Genomic DNA, 20,449 nt, shown 5'->3' on the forward strand with positions numbered 1-20,449 from the left:
TAAATAACATTCAGAGTGGGAGAAAATCATTGTTAGCTACTATAAATGAGTTGGGGGAGGGACATCGAGAATATACAAAGAAGGAAAACCTAATTAGCAAGGCATCAAACACTCTGATCAATACAGTGCCAGTGACATGAGCAGTTCTCAAGTGTGACAGAGAAATGGGAGCTGGCTGAGCAGTGAAGAGCACTCATTGCTCTTCCAGAGGACCCAGGTTAAAGTCTTTGCACCCGCATGGCAGCTTACAGCCATCTGTAACGCCAGGTCCAGGGAATCCCACACCCTATCCCGGCCTCCAAGGACATCAGTCATGTAAATGGTACATTGATATTCATGCAAGCAAAACACCATATGCATAAGGTAAAAATAATTTTAAAAAGAGTGATGCAAATGGCAAATAAGCATATGAAAAATATACTGAACTTCAGAAGTCATCAGAAAGATGCAAATGAATCAATATTGAGGTTCGATCTCACCCCACTCAGAATGGCTATCCTTAAGAAAAAAAATGGCAAAAATTATTGACAAAGATGTGGACAAAAGAGAAGTCATATAGAGTGCTGGTGGGAATGTATAGTCCAGCCACTATCGAAATTGGTATGGAGGTTCCTCAAGAAACTAAGACTAGATGTGTCACGTGACCTGGACATGCCACCTGGCATTTACCCAAACGTTTCTAAGTGCATATACCAGGGAGGTACTTGCACATGTGTGTTCACTGCAGGCACTAAACATCAGAGCTAAGTTACAAACCAACCTATGTGTCCAAATGCAGAGAAGCAGAGAAAGAAAATGTGGTATATGTATACCAGAGACTTTTTCTCAGAGAAAAGAAAAAAACTACACGGCTTGTGAGAAATGATGGACCTGGTGATAATCGTATCAAATGAGACAGCTCAGCACCTGACAGACAGACACATGGCATATGTCTTTTCTGATCTGTAGCCCATCAGCCCACTTTGCTTTCTTTCAGCCAGTTGTTCTGTTCTGAAATAAATAGTCTCTACTTTGTTAGGAGAGATCAGAAGCCCCTTCTCGTTGTTCCATGACAAATGGATGGAGCAGAACCACCTGGAAAAATCTGTGTCCAAAAAAGCAAGAAGACAGTTTTTGCCTGACAGTACAGCAGACAAAGGAAATGACAGGCCTCTGCCTGCTCGCTGAGTTTTCAAAGCAAAGAGATCAAAGACTGCACATGAGAGAGGACGTCTGCTTGCTCCCTGGACCTGGCATATAGAACTGAGAGAAACTCAAAACTCTGAGCAGCGGTGAAGTGAGCAGCGATGCCTCACTTCTGATCACAGGACTCATCCGAGTCACAGCACTGACCTTAGCTTTGGTGCAGCCTTTCATCTAACCTTTGAGCTGTGAGCACAGAATGAGACCCTTCAGTACATGATAGCAGCCACAAGTAAGAACACGTCTAAAATAGACTAGAACCTGGAAGTGTGTTCTATGTGACTAGAGGTGGCCAAGAAAGGGGCAGAGCCAGAACAGCCAACTCTTTGTACACAATCATACGGCAGTGACAGAGGTCACTTAGTAGATGAAGGGAAGAAGCCAAGTCAGTGTGGTGAGTGGCATTCCTCTATCCTGTGGGCTTCCTGTAGAAAATCAGTCCTCCTACTGTGTAACAGTGACACCCTGCTAATGTCTTACCTTTCGAAACACAAACGATTCTTCATTATACACTGGGTTGAGTCCATTGTTCATAACCATGCGGGTTCGGAACTCTTTCCGTATGGTGTCGGTGGGCAGCCCGTACATATCGACTTCCACATACGTCCCGATCTTCTTATCTGAGAGGAACTGCCCTGATATAACCTGCAGTTACACAGACACGGGGGGTGGGGGTGGGGGGACAGTGGCCTCATTGTATTGGTGGCAAGGTGTGTGATGAAAACTTTTGTTGGGGAATTTCCAATCAATATAATTATTTGATCTTTTTTCCTGGAATTTTCTATATTAAGACAAAACAGTTTTTGAGTAACTACTCTTTGAAAGCAAAATTCCTAGGCAGAGGTTATAAATGTACTCTCCTCTGAATATGTCTGGAAAAACAGCAAGGAAATATACAGGTGAAGTATATTATGAAGACATCACGCCCTCCACATGTCACGGAGCTGTCTGGACCTGTGCAATGAAGCCAGGGCTGCGGCTATGTCCTGAGATCTCTTCTAGTTCTTGGGTTCTATCAGGCTGCATGTTAACCCCTGAATTCTTGCAAAGAAACACAGCAAAGGACAACCAGTGCTAGACTTGGCCTGCTTTCTTTATGACATTAACCCTGGTTGGCGGTGAGGGAGTTGTTTAATTGTAAATGTCAGTGTTGAGTTTTATCTTTTATAAAGCTAGGGAGTAACTTATTTCACATTTACCTCCCAAACAACTATGCTGTTCATTTATTTGGTTCTCATATTATCTCATTTGAAACAGCTATTTTTTTGAAGTATAGTGACATATACTAAACTATATGCAGTTAGTTATACAGTAAGATCAATTTTATGGACACGTGAGTGTGTCTTTAGAACTATCACCACAGTGAAGACAGCAAGCCTTTCTAGGGCCTCCGAAGCTTCTTTGTGACCCTCCCATCTGTGTCCAGGCACAGGTGCTAATTTGCTCCCCGTTACCATAGCTTACATTTTTCAGAACTTCATGTGAATGTCATCATGTGGGAGATACTTTCTCGACTGTGTACTTTACTTAAAGCACCTCGTAGTTTTAGGAACACAAACTCAGAAGACAGCATACATTGAGTCCAAGTTGAGAGCAACTTACAATTCTTACATCGTGATGTTAAACATGTCTTCTTCTAGGTGCATTTGTATATGTGTGCATGATAAAATAGTCTGTGGTGAGCAGGGGCATACCTGCACTGAGCACGTGGCTGCAATAACCCCGTCCACTGGGGTTTCAGAGAAGGGGTCAAATGTCCGATCAGGTCGCCTCATGAAATCTGGCTTGAGAAGGTACCTGGTAGGACAGAAACACAGGGGGTTTATTCTACTGATGGATTGTGCAATGACTATTAAATACAAGCTACTTCCTTTCTCTCTTCCATAACTCAGGAGCTACACTTACAGGTAGAAGGTTCTAATGGTCCTGAAGAGCATCAGACAACCAACCTAGGCTGCTCAGGGTGTGCTGTGCTATTAAACAACAGACCACCTCTTTGCTTGAACAAGAGGAAGAGAGTGGTACGCTGACAAGCTGTATCCTTTTACCAAAGGTTTAGTTCCTGAGTCCTTTTACATTTGGCCAAATGTCTGCCTCTTTTCCTTGTAGAATCGACTGAAGAAGAATCCTGCAAAGACTACTTGTTAACTTAGCTGTGGGTCTTTTCTTCCTTTCTAAATAACTTGAGTGCCCTTCACAGTCCACAGCACAGGGCGATGTAGTGCTTACTCCACGGGTATGGGTGAGAGAGACTCAGATGGAAGGAGTTTTGCTATGTACAGGCACTCTGGCAGATAACTAACAGATGTGCACAGGTAGAGAGTGTTCAGATGTTAGAGTTGTTCGAAAACCTGTTACCTCGCCTTATTTTTCATGATGGAGATTAAGGTAGCTCACTAGGCAAGCCACCACACAGATCTCCTAGGCAGCATTACCACTGGACAACAGAGAATTCCTACACATTCATCTGCGAGCCACTGGGCTGTGGTCTCAGCTGAGTTTTTGGTGCTTACAGAATTCAAGTTCCGGACTTTTATTCAACTTCTCGGTATTTCAGAAGAATTAACATTTCCTATTTTGCTACTTGGTTCACAGATTTTTAAGTGTTATTTAAGTAAAATAGAACAACATTCACAGCATTATATAACTCCTATTTATAAACATGCAAAAGATTCAAGAGAGGATGAAAGCTTATTCCTGGCTGAATTAAATTCAACTTTACACCCACGGCTTCATTTGAAATGAAATTTACTTCATTTCTATATTCATCAGCAATAAGGCTATACATATTTGATGCCTACATCTCTGGCTGAAGCCCAGATGAGCACGACCCATTGCCTGTCTCTGACACAAGAACCTCCACTATTAAATTTCGAATGAAGCGATCAAATTCTAGAATATATGTGATGAACTGCAGAGTTTGTGGTTAAAAGAAAAGAGAACCTGTTTAACAAAATGGGACAGAGAAAAAGGTTGAATATTTGTAAATGTAATCTAACTATGGACTTCATTTATTTTTATCCACACTTCAGAACCAGCATACATTCAGCTGTCCATAATTGAAAATGACATGGTTTCATTAAAGCTGAGGTATGGAGTCTGAGATGAGGAGGCAATAATTTAAATAATATCACTCACCCGCACGATCCATTATACTCAAATTTTCCTTGATTCAATTGCATTGCTAAATCTGTCAAAAGACAAAATAATTTAGCATCTCATCTCCCTGGACAGAGAAGATCCTGACAGGGTGACTGGAAACAATGAAAGCCATATTATTCCACGGTCCAAAGCTCTCTCCTTTAAGCCATTGCATTCTACTGGCCTAGTTTAGAGGCCATGACTCTTTTCCATGCCGAGATGACCTCATATATTTAGTTTAAATTGAATACCAGGTACATTTTCATAGAGATTACCCTAGGACTGGTTTACTAAGCGGGATTTGGTATACAAGTCATACAATGTTTCACTCGATATTCAGGGTAGAGGCGTACTAGTTGGGGATATAGACACCAGCTATAGTTGGGGGTATGCATTGTCTCAATGCCACATGAGACAGGGATTTTGGAGACACACAGCAGGGCTACTAAGAACACAGAACTTGATTGAAAGGAACATTATAAAATGGGTAAGAATCATAAAATGTTGCTGCTTACCCTACCTCAGCCCCCGTGTGAGTGTTGGAACTCCCATAGGGCTACCCTGGGAATAGGAAGACCTGATTTATAAATTTTCTTTGTAAGCAGAGAAACGTTTCTCTTTCTTCTTATAAATAAGAGAAGAAGGACAAGGAGGAGGAGAGAAGGAGGAAGAGCAGGAAGAGGAGCAGTAAGTGAATTAAGTGGATATTTTTTTTTCTGTTCTTTCAACACACGGTTGCCCAGAAAATGAACTGCTTTAGGATCATGCTGTCCTTTATCACGGACTCGCTGGCCTCCTGGAGGGCCGCTTGAGTCCTTGGTAAGTAAAACACTGCCATCTTTTTGTTCTGTCCCTACTAAAAACGCTAGAGATTCTATCAAGACCTGGCAAAGACTCTTCTAGAAAGGATGGCTAGGATTCCATGCAGTGATCCATCGGTAAGGAGCTCTGGCCATCAGGAAGGCGCCCCCTGGCGTGAGAAATACAGCCAGCTCATATTCCCACCAAAAGGAGGCGGTGAGTCCGGAGCAAGGACAGTGGTCCTCAGGTTAGAGTGACCAGAAAAGAAAAAGGCTCCACGCCTGCAAAGTCCTGGCAAGGGTGCTGCTCACAAAGTGAGGGCCTGACCACACATGCTTTGCTATTTAGTTAGCTATTTCACTTTTATTCCTGTTTCTACCAAATTTTAAAGCCATGCAGAAGAACACAGTCATGTAAAATAAATATGCTTTGTGCCATCTGTCTTTTTTTAATGCTTATTTTCCTATTTCCCAATCTGTAGTCACAGGATTATGGCCAGAGGCTCTGATGCAAACTTGGAAAACTTCAAGCATTTGTACCTTTATCAAAAGTTAGAATTTGTAGAAAAAAAAAAAAGCACCACTGTATGTTGAAACCCTGTCCGTGAATATACTCTGGAAGACTGAACTACAGATTAGTACTCTGATGATATCTCTTTGTATGGCATCTTACAGAGTTTACGATGAAAGTCTGTCATATTATGGTAGGTGCTGCAGCCATCTGTGTTTGCTGGATGGCCACCGTGGTTGTGGTATTTTCCAAAGGAGCAAAGAGACTAAGTTATCACACGAAGATACTCAAACTAAATCCCATCTCTGGGAACAAAGATGAAAGCTTGATACAGAACAAAGAGAAATTAAAAATATTATAGAATAGGGGCTATTCATAGCATTGATGGAATGGATTAAAACTGAAATGGCATCTTCTATTATGGCTTCATTTGGGGGATTTAATTTCTTACCATTAATATAAACGCAAGAAAAACAATTTTTTTTTCACATGGCAGCTTCCTTTAAAAAGAAAAGGCCTCAGGCCAACGGGAGCAGCTGCAACGGCTGCCCTGTCCCAGTGTTCTCGTGGGATTCGGGGTCACTGGACATTAGCGCCTACCTGGGGTTTGATAGTTCAGTGAAACCATCTGGCAACCAGCGTTCCAGAAAATCTGAGGCATGTAATTACTGGAATCCACGCGGCCGCCCTTGGGGTAAATGCGGCTCATTTGTCGCTTATTGTAACTGGGTAACTAATTAAGGAAATCCAAGAGCAGCCGAGGCGAACGCACAACAGAGAACAACAACAGTGGGGTGCGGGACAATGGCAAGCAGGTAGATAGCACGGGGCCAATCCCCTTATAAACGCTGCTCAGAGCAAATCACAGCTGCGGTGTGCATTCTGGAAACGGCGCATGTACATCTGGGGACACCATTTTACAGCGCTATGATAAAAATTATACAAAAAGCTAAATATTAAAATTATAGAGTGCTGCCAATCTACTGCAGAGACCCCTGCCGGTCCTTGGGAGCACCATTCATCCCACACAGTCCGTTAGGATACTTTACAAACTCAATCGCGTGCGTCTTCAAGTAGCCAAGGCCAACCGACTCGTTAAAAGAAGACATGTTATAGTGAATATTGCGCTCTGTAAAAGACAAGCAAAGATGTACTCAGAAACTCAGCCATCAAACCCCTCAAAAAGCAAGCAGCAGATCGAATCACAACCAGAATCTTACATCCCAACTCAGGAAGTATTCGTGGCCCATGCTACATGACTGTGTGCGTCATTTGCTCTGAGTTTCATTAACATTCTGTGCATATGATGAATTAAATGTGGACTCACTAAACAAGTGATATGCAACCCAAGTGTCACAGTCACTGCTGCGATATGCAGTTTTTGATAATAATGTACTCTTTGGGCCAGAAATGGTTAGGAAATACCTTTAACTACTTTTGAATGGGCTTTTGTGGGGAACCAACTTTTGAATAGGAGTTATGTACCACAGAACATCAAATCCTATTTCCCCTACCTTAAGGCATTTGTACCCACTGATTAAGTTTTCCTCACTCTCCTGAAGCCATAGATTACACAATATACACACACAGGTAACAAAGACAGGTGCTGTGCCTCATAAATATTACTAATATGGTTTGTCATAACAAAGTAAATAAAGAAGCCTTACGAAAGCATATGGAAAGCTACAAGCTAAGTCACAGTCTTGCACCGCCACCTCGTGGATGATTTGGAGAATGACAGCATAATACCACCACAAGTGAATCAAGTCAGGTGAAGTGGACATCCACAAAGAAAAAAATGGCAACAAGTCAGGGGAGCAGCCAGTGCGACAGGGGAGCAGACAGGAAAGCTACTGCATATAACCTGCAATGTTACCTTCAGCCACGTGGAAACCTTGAAACTTCACGGGCTGGGCATAGTTGATCATCGTGGACAAGTACGGATGGATGTTCGTGGTAGCACCTACGTATTTATAAGATGCCATCCATGCTTGCTCATCCTCTACGGTGACCAGGCCCTGCAAGCACAAGGACAAACCCGTTTAAGTGGATGGCTTCAAAGGGAATCACGGATTCAGTTTAGGCATCCTAATTAAAGAGGATCTGCATATGTGTAAACTAATATGTAACAGACCTTGTTGCTCTCTTAAAGTTTTACTTTAAAAGTAATAGGTTTTAATACAAGAGGAGATAACCTGAAAGCATTCATTTTATGTTAGGTTTTCAAAGGACCTTCAGATGTTCAAGAAACTTTCCCGGGTCTCACCCCAACACCGACAGTGATAGATAGCAGTATTACCATTCAGGCCCATACACAAAGCTCCACTGAGTGGCCATCCAGCCATGGCATACATCAAAATCACCCACAGGCTTTGTAGGCAGAAGCTGCTGGCCCTGCTGGAAGAGATCTGCTGGAGGAGGCCTAAAGGGCTGTCATTCCACAGCCGAGTTTTCAGGCACTGCCAATGGGGAACTGGAGACCACGTTTTAAAGTAATCTCTCCCAGAACTTTCAGTACACACATACATATGATTTAGTCATCTCTATTAATGCACTTACTATCAAAAGAACTTGGTAACTTGCTACATAGGACATATTACATTGTACAGAGAAAAACTCCAAACTATTGTTTGTATTTCTTGAGAAATCAAAGCAAAAATAACTCGTTCATCAACAAAATGATGTCCCGAAAAGTGGGTGGTATTTTGTTGGGAACTTTGGAGTTATTTTCCTCCAAGAGACTCAAGAACAGAAACAGCTCGGGTGCACAATGAGTAAGAGAAGGTCAGTTAGCTTATCTGCTCGCTTTGGCTGAGGACTTAACCTCTGCATCTTTGACATCAGCCTGCTTTTACCTGTGAAAGTCTGTGATATAGTCACCTGTACATGACACTTATGCTTGTTTTCATCTTTTTTCTATATAAGCCCAGAGTCCACTCACCATGCCAAATATGGGCAAGAGTCAAATCTGTTTTGTCCCATGTGTCTCATGCTCAGAACACCAGTATGTTGGAACCAAGAGGGATGCCCACCGTGCTGTCTGTGGGGTCCTGTTGCACTTAGACTGAAATCTCCTCATCTTACTGAACTTGAAGGATTTTGGAATGTACCCCTGAGTATCATGAGAACTCCCAGTAGCCACAGGGCAAAACTGAGGCTTTAGGAACTAAAATCATCCAGCTAACATGGAAAACATCGAATCAGCTAGTCTGTGTACTGCTGACCCTACCATCTTAAGAAAAAATCAATCCAGGCATAGAGGGTCCTTGTGAACACAGGAGGGTATCCCTTCAGGCTGAATAGTCAGGAAATAAGATGACACTTCATTCTAAATGCAACAAGACCCTACAGACAGCAAGGCAGGATTTTCTCTGTTCTGAATTGTGAGTGAGAATCCAGGGAATTGGCAAATTCTGTGCGTGACTGCCATTGGTCTCGGCATTACACAATGAAATACATGTACAAACAACGAGAACCCTGTGGAGCATAAAAGAAAACAAAATGAAATATACTTTCTTCACAGTAAGGCCAGTGCCCAATGCGACTGAATTCTGAGAACCCTATGATGGATGGTAACCTTTCAGAGGATCGGCACCATCAGAACCACGATCTGTTCCACTACACTATCATATGGCTCCGATTAACTACGGCTTATTTTTATCTTCACATTCAATATGCTAATAATTATGTAACCTTCTCCTTTGACGGAAATCTCATTCCATTTAAGGACATAGTGTACTACACTGAATACTTATTTCTAGGGAAATTGTCTCACCTGCCTTGATTATGTCTTAAATCAGCTTTAATGGTTGTACAGCAACTAGATGAATCAGGCATGTGAATACTATGAACAGTGACCCTGGCACTACAAGGGCCAGGAAGACCATCAATGTTTAATGTAAGAAGTCGACATGTGGGTGATTCCTGATGGAGAAAATGCTTGAGAATTGTTTTGTTACCTTTTTGTTGTTTTCATGTTCAAGGTCATCTGAGGTCTAAATTAGAGAAAGAAAATTATTTTGTTTACCTCTCTAAAGGGCAAATTTCCAAACTCATTCGTCTGTCCTTGGGTAAATAAGCATATGTAAACTTCTTACTCTATTTATTTCTTATAATGGTAGGTAAGTTATTGATGACATGAAGCCGTCATCGAAAGCATATGTCGCAGGTATTCTAAAAATTCATGGTTTTATACTTTTATCAATCCTCATCTTGATGCTATTTCCCTCCCTTGTTGACAGTCTTAGTTGTTTCACTGTAAACATTTCACTAAGGATTAAAGCATGAAGGTTGAAAATGGTTGTCAATGTGGCCAGCTTCCCTTAAATGTAAAATGGAGTGCAAACGGTCGTCAGTAAGCCAACATTCATGTTTGTGACTCAGTGTTTGCATCCCAACCAAAAGCATGTGGTGAACCCTGATTTCAGTGTGATGGACTGATGGTCCCCAATATAATGATGGCTTGTTTATGATTGTTTTCTTTATGAGGGTGTGAAGTGGTATTCATTCAGTGGAAACTCGATACTGTCAGGTTGCTCTTTTTATGGCTACAGATACAGTTTGGTGTCCTCTTGTGATGCAGGACAGTGGCTCTTTGTCAGCCACCTAAGCCTGAGGGTAGGTGACCAAAGCTCTAGATGATGCTGTGTTGCTAAGCTATACTGTTCAATTTAAGTGTGCTAGGTGCATTTTTAACCTACATTTTCACTGTTTAGAGTGGAGTTATCATAATCACATTGTAAGGCAAGGCATATCCAAACTTGGAGAAGGGGCTTGCAGGAAGTAATCAGGTCATAGGTGAATCCACCTGGTGAGGTTAGTCCTCTTAGATGAAGAAATAAGAAAAATCTTACTTTCCCAGTTTTTTTCCACTATGGGACAATGTACCTGCCAAAAGAGATTTCTGGAACATATTGGCTGGCACTTTGACCTTGACATCCATCCCAGAGATCATCAGGAAATACATTTTAGGTATCTGAACCAGCAAGTCTGCTATTTCTGTTATGCCAGCCCCGCCTGAGACAGTACCGCTGAGTACTCTGTGGAGCACAGCAGCATCCTGAGTCTTAGTGGGCATCTGCTCTCTCATGGCACTCAGGATTCCCTGTCATCAGAAGTGATAACATTTCTTTGACTTTTCTCCCGGACAAATAATCTCCTATCCTTCTGCCATCAAACCTTTGTACCTGCATCTCTGTCCATCATCCTCACAAAGCAGGCATCCCTACTTCACTAAGGACCACACCCTGACATTGCTATGATCTCGTCTATTCTCACCACACCAGTGGCTCTCTTTCTAGAGCACGAGACATCAGCCAGGTTGAAAAGAGCATCCGTTCCACATCTCACATCTCAGATAGCAGCGCACTTGATTCTTCCAGTTAAAGACAGAAACAATTCCTCATCCTCTCCGCCTGCTCGTTCCACCACTTGCTTTCCTCCAAGCGCTCTACCAAAACTTCCCTATACCATTGACCTCCATGCTACTAACCTAGTGGACACAGGTCTTCTTATCCAGTCCTTCAACGGCATCCAAAGCCCCTAACTGTCCTGTTCTCTTCAGTGTGGTTGCTGGCAAAGCCTTTGCTCTTCCCTCCTGGCTCCTCTCCTGAGAGCCCCCTATGGACTAGGGCTCCGCACAGGCCTTCTTTTCTACCTCTTGTGAGTCATCTAAGCAATTCCCATGACTTCAAACATTATCTCTCGAACTCACTGCTCTTGCTCAACCTCCTTTCTACACACCAGTGCTGTTGTATGAGTGCTGATGACCGTGATAATGAGGATGAAAGTAATGAGAGCATAGCAGACCTGCTACTATACAGCGGCTGCCGTGTGGACAGCGCCGACGTAAGCTCTTTTGCTCTGTGATGAGAACCTGATGGAACAGACATTATTACCTTCGTTTTCAAGATGGGGAAGCAAGGCAGAGAGAGGTTACATAACTTACCCAAGGTTAGATAGGACAAGAGGTCAGGGTATCAATGTCCCTCCTGGGAACTTCCACTGGAACAGCTTACAGACCTCTCTAGGTGCCTGTCTCATTGGAAACTGCTGAGTCCTTTCTCATTGTTTCCCACCCCAGTCAACAGTACCACTGCCTACCTTGCTCCTCCAACAAGGATTCCTGGAGGTTACCTTGTTTCTCTTTACCTTCACGAAGTTCAGTCCATCATCGGGAAACTGTACCATTGCCTGTGCCCTTGCTATACCTTAGACTCTTCTATCTTCTCCCTCTTTACTCTCTAACCACCAGGGCTGCTTCTGACTAGTTAAAAGCCCACTCTCACTGTTTTCCACACTTTTGTCCTTACTTTCCTCTGGGTGAGAGGCCACAAGGGGCCCACCACAGTCTTCTATTAGCTGATACTCTCTCCCCACTTAGTTTTATGTGAAACAGGTCATGTTACACCTACAGTTTTAATTTCTCATAGAAACTTCTAAATTACCTCATGTCCACCTGACACATGTCACCTTGCTTCACCCTTCAACCATCCAATCTGCTCCACTCACGCCATCTCTGCTCTTACTGTGGTCCTTCGGTATGAAATGTTATTCTCCGATTCTCTGCATAGTGAGTCCCTCTCTTCCTTATTCCAGTCACCCTGTTCTCTCCTTGTCTCCACTTTAGCACTCATTTTTATTGTCATAATAGTTCGAGTCACAATTGAATTATAGGCTTCCTTGACTCTTTTACTCCCTGTTTCTCATCTGTTCTCCTAAGCTGTAGGAGACCCGCAGAAGCTAACAAAAGGCAAAATGAAAGTACATTTTGACTTGTTTAGGGCAGTCTGTCCTAAGCTGGGCCTGACAAGTTCTAGGAACCCAACGACAACTTTCCTTGGCTGAATGGCTGCACTTTTCATCCTTTTGCTAGGCAGATGCTTTTCTCGCCAGCTGGACCAGCTCTGTACCGAGGCTTCGCCTGACACATCCAGAAGGTAGTTTCCTAATGATGCCAGCAGGTTAACCTTTGGCCCTGGGATACTGCGTCTCTCCTTGTCAGCTCTACTACCATAAACGATGATATTTAAAAGTACCTGCCCAATTGGGTAGTGACCCTTAGAGGGTACAATTAATGAGTAATTTATAGGTCCTCTGAAACCTAATATTGTGAGTGTCAAATTCTGGTCCCACAGCAGAGAATTTTGTCCTATATAATTAGAGAGAAAAACACAATACCTGGTTCTCTTGTTGTCACAGCCCCAAATTTCCACAATAACTGCCACCCCTTCAAAACCTTGAAAGAATGGGAATACAATGCCTCAGACCTTCTTGACGCTGTTTGCAACCGCTTCCTTGTGACTGTAGTCATCGGCAGAAAGTTCGTTTCCAAATTTGTATTCAGGGTGGGCTTCTTCCTCTTGATCAGCTGCTTAACAGATAGAAAGAAAATCCATGAAGCTAAATCAGACCCCGCCCATAACCTTAAGAGAACTCGAGAGAAGGTTCACATGACCTACGCAGATCTACACAGATAACCAGGACCTGGAAACCACCCACCACCTCTACCGTGTCTGTTTCATACACAGGTTGAGTATCTTTAATTTGAAAGTCAAAAAACCAGAGTGTTCCAAAACCCTAAGCTGTGGGATCATTGTGGTAACAAACAAGAAGTTTCAGATTTCACGGTATTTTGGATATCACATTTTTGTATTAGGGATACTCAATTGGTAATCTATGAAATAGCTAAGAATCAGAAAATGTGAGCTTGGGGGTGAGAGCAGACACCCAGAAGTCTGGTTTTCCAGGGCGCAGCAGGATGGGCCACCAATTATGAAATTAAAAAATTAAATGTAGAAAAATCTTGAAATCAGAACAACTTCTCCAGCCAACTATTTTGGATAATGGGTACTCAGCCTGCATAAGTAGTCTAACCTGATTATTTAGGCAAAAATGGTATATTCCTGGTAGATACTTAGTAACTAGGACTTATACAGAGTATCTGAATATATGTTAGCATTTCCTGAGCATGCACAAGTCCATAGAGCACTCACAGTTATATTTAACTTTGCTACTAAACACCGGATGCCTCACACTGCGTTAGAACCAAGGGATTGTGTACAAACCACTGGATATCTTTAAGCTTCAGGGGCACTGGAGAATGAGAGCACTTATTTTCTTAGTATATATATATGTATATATATATATATATGTATATATATATATATATATATATATATATATACTTTATTCTTAAATATTTTGTACTTTTTTTAAATCTGAAAAATCTAATGGTTACATATTATACATCCAAAGATAGCTGAACTGATATCTGATCTGCCACTCACTGCGTCGATGAACAAAATAGAGATGAAGTGTTCATAGCTCTTAAATAACGTAACAGCTCCTGCTTCATGCATCTAGGGCCCGGGTTCTTGGATGGTATAACTTAGCAAATGTTGTGAGATGCTGATATTACACAGAGGCCACAGGGGATGCTCTGCTACAATGACCCAGCTGAGCTCCACAGATGGTTAAACCAGAGAGCAATCTTGTCTAAATTGTCTACAAATCTTAAAGTGATGCCGACTCCAGATGTCCACCTGCTAGCAACTGTATTAAAAAAAACTCAAGGAGAACTAGCCAAATAAACCCCAGTTGCTCACAAAATCCTGAGAGGTAATTATAAATCACCACAGATTTCTGCCTCCAAATGTGGATGGTGCATTATGTAATAAAACACAAACATTATAGGAACTAACTGAATAATACCAGAGACCTTTGGTCATTTAGATCCCACTAGGCACAGAGAAACACAAGGAAGCCAAACGTTATGTTTTTTTCTCTGAGATTGAAGTTAAACCCTATGGAAACTTGGCTTGTTTCTTAATGGAATCTCTCAGTGAAGGTCTTCAGTGAAGACAGTGAGGATCTTCAATAAGGGACAGTGAGTAAAATTAGGTAACTCTCATATAGCTTTTGGGTTTCGCCTATGTACCTAGTCTAAAATCAGACATAGTCCATATGTGTGAGTAATAAGAAAGTTTCTACAAGTAATTAGTCTTAAGTCAGTCTGTGCACGTGGTTCCATAAAGCAATGCAAGTTCCAATCACTTGGCCAGGTAATTCTCAGGATACATGGTCAGGAGATCACGACCTGAAAACATCCCCAAACTTTCAAATGGCCCACTTGTGACTATTATTACTAAGTAGTATATTATTATTTTTTAGTGCAGAGAACCAAACCGAGGGCTTTGCTCATACTAGGCAAATATGCTATCTTGAATTACAACCCCAGCACCAATTTTAAACAGCACATCATGGCTGGCTATATTGAGAGGCTAAATAGGTGATGGTCAATATTCATATTTTCAGTAAGGCTTCCAGGGACTCTGGTTGAGAAGGCCTCATGCAGGTTAAACCTGTGCTGTATCACTGAGCTACACCCAGGCTTAACAAAATTGCAATACAGGCTTTGACTGTCAAGTTCACTTTATGAGCATCAGTCAATCACGTCATTCACTTCTCTTAGCACATGTCTTATTACTATCAGTAACAAGACTGACGTTCATGTTTTTCTTTACAAAACATAAAGGATTATAGAGTGGACCTTTCAAAAATTCTCTTCAACTCCTGCCTAATACAGCAAGTGATTCAAGGCCGAGTCTCTGACTGGAAATCTCTTCTGAAGGGCTCAGTTCACAATGGGAAGGGAGACAACTAAGCCACTCATATCCAGTGTTCAGATAAAATGGAAATAACAGTATCTATAAAAATGCCATTCCCTCAAAAGATGAAGTACTCCTAAATATTTAGCAAGATAAAGTCATTGCTAGTCAAAGGAGTTTGTTAAGAGAAATTAATGTTTTTCTTATTTCCAATATAACCCTTTTAAAAACTTGTAACTTAAAATGACATCTCATAACTCTTTGTGTGTGCAGAAGTATGTGTGTGTGTAGGAGTGTGTATGTGTGCAGGAATGTGTGTGCATGCGTGTGTATGTGTGTGTGCGTCTGTGCAGGAGTGTGTGTGTGTGTGTGTGTGTATGGTATCTGTGCCATACGTTTATGTGTGTCAATGAGAGTATGTGAAAGACAGTGAGTATATGTCCACAGTGCACACATGGAGATCAGAGGACAACCCTGGTTGTCAGGCCTCACCTCCCACCTTGTTTTGAGGCAGGCTCTCTTGGTGGTTTCCAGTGCTTTTGCCAAACTAGCTGGCTCATGGATTTAAAGAAATTCTTCTGTCTCTGCTTCCCATCTTCACAGGCATTACAGGTGTTCATATTAAGCATATGGATTCTGGGTATTCAGATTATGATCTGCATGGTGAGCATTTTACCCATGCAGCCTTCTTCCCCAGCCCCACAACTCACCACTTTCTATTTCCTCTTCATTGTCGTCTTCCAAGATGCTAGCCGGGGCCGCTGACTCTCCAGCTTCCATCATGCTTTTCAAAGCTTCAAGCTGTTCTGTAAGTACCATTACACACGGAGATGAGAACAGATGCTAGATCACTTGGGAAGTATGAGAAACTCTCTGTCTTCCCCTTCCATCTTTAGGGGCATTACGAGTGTTCACGTTCAGCGTGTGGATTCTCGTTGATTAGACTCAGATCCTCACGCATGCACGGTGAGCGTTTAACCCTGGAGCCGCTTCCCCAGCCTTACAACACTGAGATGTTTCCAATGTGAGCGTAAATTAATTTATCTTTTATGAACAAAACCGTGACAAAGTATATAGCAGTACAAAACCTTTTTTCTTCTGTATTTTTGCACGTAAACACATGAAGGAGGGTTTCCACTGAATGGACCAGTTGTAAGAACTAAGGATTAATGGGAATGTAGTAGAATAACGCTGGAAGATAAATGTACTATCTGCATTCCACCATTCCCTTCCCAAATTTGTTCTAAATCAGATTTCATCGAGACAGCAGAACTGCTCAAAAGCCACATGTGCAATTGACTTACTCTTTTCAACTTCAGGCTTCAGCCTCTTATTCTTGATGAGTATTTTTCTTTTGAGGTCATTAGGAGACGGCAAGGGCCTTCCTGGTTCAAGCTAGAGATATATAGAAAGAGCTCAGTTAGGGACTTCATGCTCAATTCCAGAGCGGAAGCGCCCCAGGGGGCCGGGAGTCATACCAGCCAGCATCCACTAGATGTCAGTGTGCACAGCTCTGCTTCTGCCCAATGCTCATTAGCTCACTGAATTCAACTTTAATTTAAATAATGCTGTAAAGCTGGAACACCCCAAGTCTTCTGGGGTATACAGATGGATCCAAGCTCCCTAGTAGAGTAGGGTCTGACCTGAGTGGTGCTGGGGGTGGCAGTCCTGCTGTATGGTGGGCTTTTCACATCTCAGGTCCATCATAAAGCACTTGAATGGCCTCAGATCACCCCTGCGTCTGCACCAGGTCACAGACTAAGCCTGTCTTCTCACCAGACTGATGTGGGATTTTTATGGGTTCTCTAAACATGGGAGAGTTTTGAGTTGCTGGAATCTGAACTTCGCTGTGGTGTCATGTTTGTACTTTACAGGAAGTTAAGTCTGTTTAGGTCTGGGACTGACCTCTGTCTACTTATTCACTCCCCATCCATCCAGCTATTAGCCACATGCACTTACCTATGCATCTTTCCACACAGCCATTTATCTCACAACTCATTACTTTATCCTATGTTTCAGAAGCAAGTCTATGCATTGACTTCTTAGGACTTTTAACTGAGGGCTGCCTGCTACAGGCTGCCTGGTGGAATTGGTCCCTTCCCCGGGAATGTGTACGTCCCTTCACACACACAAAAAAATCACACTTACAAGGGGAAACAAAATAGTAATAGGAGGCAGAGGGACGGAGGGAACTGGGTGGGAGAGAGGAATGGGTGGTTAGGATCAGATGTAGGGAGAGATAGGAGAGAGGCCCAGAGGCCAGGAGAGTAAATGGAAATTTGCAGCTGCCTGCGAGAGGGGGGATGTCTAGGAAATCCCAGAGACCTGGGATAGTAGCCAATGCTGGTGACCTTAGCTGAGATGCCTAACAGTGGGGATATGGAACCTGAAGAGGCCAGGTAGGACCCCCAGTGGAGGGATAAAGACACCAACTAATCCACAAAACTTTTGACCCAAAATTTGTCCTGCCTAAAAGAAATGCAAGGATGGAGCAGAAACCAAAGGAAAGGCCAACCAATAACTGGCTCAACTTAAAACCCATCCTATGGGCAAGAACCAGCCCCTGACACTATTAATGATACTCTGTTATCCTTGTAGACAGGAGTCTAGCATAATTGTCTTCTGGGAGGCTTTACCCAGCTGAAAGAGATGCAGATACCAACAGCCAAACTTTACACAAAGGTCAGGGACATTTATGGAAGAGTTGGGGTAAGGACTGAAGGCCCTGAAGGGGATGCAAACCTACAGAGTCAGCAAACCTGGCTCTCTGTGAGCTCTCAAGAGTCTGAGCTACCAACCAAAGAACATTCAGTCTTCATGGCTTCCTGGTCTGGCCTCAGTGGCAGCTGATGTGCCTAATCTGTCAGAGACTTCTAGGGTTGGGGAATACCCAGGGGGTCCCACCCTCTCAGAGGAGAAGGGGAGGGACTCTGTGAGGGAGGGGCCTGGAGGATGAGCAGCATTTGGGATGCACATTAATTATTTAATTAATTAAGAAAAACACAATGGCCTTTGCAAATAGCAAGTCTCTTCTCTTACCCAAGAGAACAGAAGGCTAAGGAAACCACAGTAATAAAATAAATCACTGGGGCACCAGAGGGTGGCAAACAGGGAAATGAGCTGGGGATTCCAAGGGTCAGAAGAGAACAGGCACTCAGAAATAGCCCTTAGGAACACCGAGTGAGGGGATTTGTGGGGAGTTCATTCTCAGACCCCGTCCGGCCTGTCTCTCATGTGATCGGAGCCTGACCACTGACTAGAGGTCACATTCCACAGAGAGCTGCAGGCACTGGAAGCCAACAGTCAGGCCAAGTGTGGGGGAAAGATCGAGTGCTGGGAGTTCTGCTGCCCCAGTGTTTCAGCAGGCTGCAAAGAGCAAAGGATGCAGCCTGGGCTCCATGCCCTTTCTGCTGCCACACACACCTTTGTGAAAAATCCATGGTTAGAGCAGCCAAGCCATTCACGTAGCAAACACCCTCTTGTCATGCATGGACTTTCCTGCCCCTCTCCTTTTGTCAAATGCTACCATATTTATAGGAAGGCTGGACAGCCTTCCTGTAACAGACTTTAATTTTAGCAAGTCTTGCTTCTTGTAACATCTTGCCACAGTGCATCTTATCCTCTTGGATGTTAGGGATCCTGACAGAAATCCAAGGAATTCTCTGGAACACTTACAAATGCATTCAGACTCCATAAAGCCCTCCTATGGACCACGGACTTTAATAACAACTGCTTAATGAACAAACTGGCAGGTATATAATGAAGTTCAAAAAAAAAAAAACGGTCATGTGACTTTGCCTGAGTATTTACTTTGGAGTTGGGAACTTGACCTCTGTGTCTTAGGACATCAGTTTGGAGCTTTTCCCACAGCGACGGGCTCCCATGAATGTTGAACCCTGGGCACACATTTGTTTACCTGGAGGAATTAAATAATGCACCTGCTTATGACCCTGGGTCAATCAGAACCGAACCAGTATAGGTGGGGCCCTAGCGCAGGTGCTTTTACAGGTATCTGAAGTGACTCAGAATGCAATGGACACTGGGACACACGGAGGGGCCTGGACTCTTGCCTTGGAAGCTTTATGAAACATAAAACATGAGGTCCTAAGAGCAGCCGGATTAAACCAAGTCAGATGTTTACTTTGTGTTCCTCTCTACATCCCTCTGAAGCACGATAAAAGCTTTTTGTACCAGAGAATCTAAATAAATATGAAAATCCTTAGTATTCAGCCTCCAGTGCTACTTGACCCCTGAAAAACACATTTCAAAACAAATCCATTCATGCTGGAACTCTGGTTTGCTAAAAATACGTACTGGATGCGACTCAAGTGCTTGTTTCAACAGGAGATCCCCAAATAGATCTTCACAATACTTGGACATCTTGTACTGTTGATATTTGCTGGGGAGAAAGAAGTGGCATTTGTAAACTCAAGTGTCCATTAGCTCTCCAAGAAAGAGAGAGACATCCATTCCAACAACTAGACTCCTCTGCTTTACAAAGTGCAGGGCTGTCTTTATAGCATTAACTGGAGCTATACTTGTAATACACTGTACAAACTTTAATTGGTACAACTTTAAATTTAAAAAAAAACTGGCAAGAAAAAAAACCTAAGAATTCATTCCAAGTTATTGCCAAATTTTCCATCTCAAAGGAACTTTAGACTAGGTGTCCCCTAATTTCTGGCCTTTAGTTCAGGGAAAGCATTACTGAGTCACATGGAGATGACTTCTTGGTAGACAGGGTGGGAAAGACTGTGTCCTCACTGAAGGGTTACTTTCGACTTAGCACATCGGACAGCAAACTACTCAGTTAGTTAAAAGAAATAATGAACAGCAGGACGAAGAGCAAGGGATCTGAAACACCACCAAGAAGGGACGTGGAAAAGAAGGAGCCTTTATACCTGCAGTGGTTTTCGAAGGAGAGAATGACAGGGTATTCTGATGTGACAAACGCCGTTTCCTTGATGGCCTGGATTACATCCTTTAACGACAAAGAGTGTTTATGAAAGAAAAGAGCAGACAGACTTAAGGCACCTGACACCGTTCACAGCCCACTAACTGAGCGTTTCAGAAAGTCAGCTTTAACAGTTCTGACCTGGAGAACACGTCTGCCTAGACACCCCTCCTGGGAAGGCTCAAGAGGTTTAGGACATCGCTTTTCAGTCAAAGCTCTCTTCTATTTCTCCAGTGCTATTTATTAAGTGACA

General features: G+C 42.8%; 1 protein-coding gene across 11 annotated transcripts in view; it reads right to left on the bottom strand.

Moving 5' to 3' along the window:
• Plcb4 (phospholipase C beta 4) overlaps positions 1 to 20,449 on the bottom strand; it is a 360,685-nt gene that overhangs the window by 39,085 nt on the left and 301,151 nt on the right. For 5 of the 11 annotated variants that reach the window (XM_085833842.1, XM_085833855.1, XM_085833837.1 and 2 more), the window contains 12 exons: positions 20,144 to 20,223; positions 19,557 to 19,641; positions 16,547 to 16,637; positions 15,953 to 16,048; positions 12,903 to 13,006; positions 9,594 to 9,629; positions 7,511 to 7,652; positions 6,679 to 6,763; positions 6,235 to 6,359; positions 4,321 to 4,372; positions 2,877 to 2,979; positions 1,663 to 1,827 (listed from right to left, as the gene is read on the bottom strand). In XM_085833842.1, coding sequence (XP_085689968.1) covers positions 1,663 to 1,827; positions 2,877 to 2,979; positions 4,321 to 4,372; positions 6,235 to 6,359; positions 6,679 to 6,763; positions 7,511 to 7,652; positions 9,594 to 9,629; positions 12,903 to 13,006; positions 15,953 to 16,048; positions 16,547 to 16,637; positions 19,557 to 19,641; positions 20,144 to 20,223 — 1,164 coding nt within the window. The remainder of the gene's footprint in view (positions 1 to 1,662; positions 1,828 to 2,876; positions 2,980 to 4,320; positions 4,373 to 6,234; positions 6,360 to 6,678; positions 6,764 to 7,510; positions 7,653 to 9,593; positions 9,630 to 12,902; positions 13,007 to 15,952; positions 16,049 to 16,546; positions 16,638 to 19,556; positions 19,642 to 20,143; positions 20,224 to 20,449) is intronic. The other 6 variants (XM_029473929.2, XM_085833851.1, XM_029473932.2 and 3 more) reach the window with 3 other exon arrangements.

Source organism: Mus caroli, unplaced genomic scaffold (genome assembly GCF_978045245.1).
Source record: "Mus caroli unplaced genomic scaffold, Mus_caroli_1 scaffold_2, whole genome shotgun sequence".
Lineage (NCBI taxonomy): Eukaryota > Metazoa > Chordata > Mammalia > Rodentia > Muridae > Mus > Mus caroli.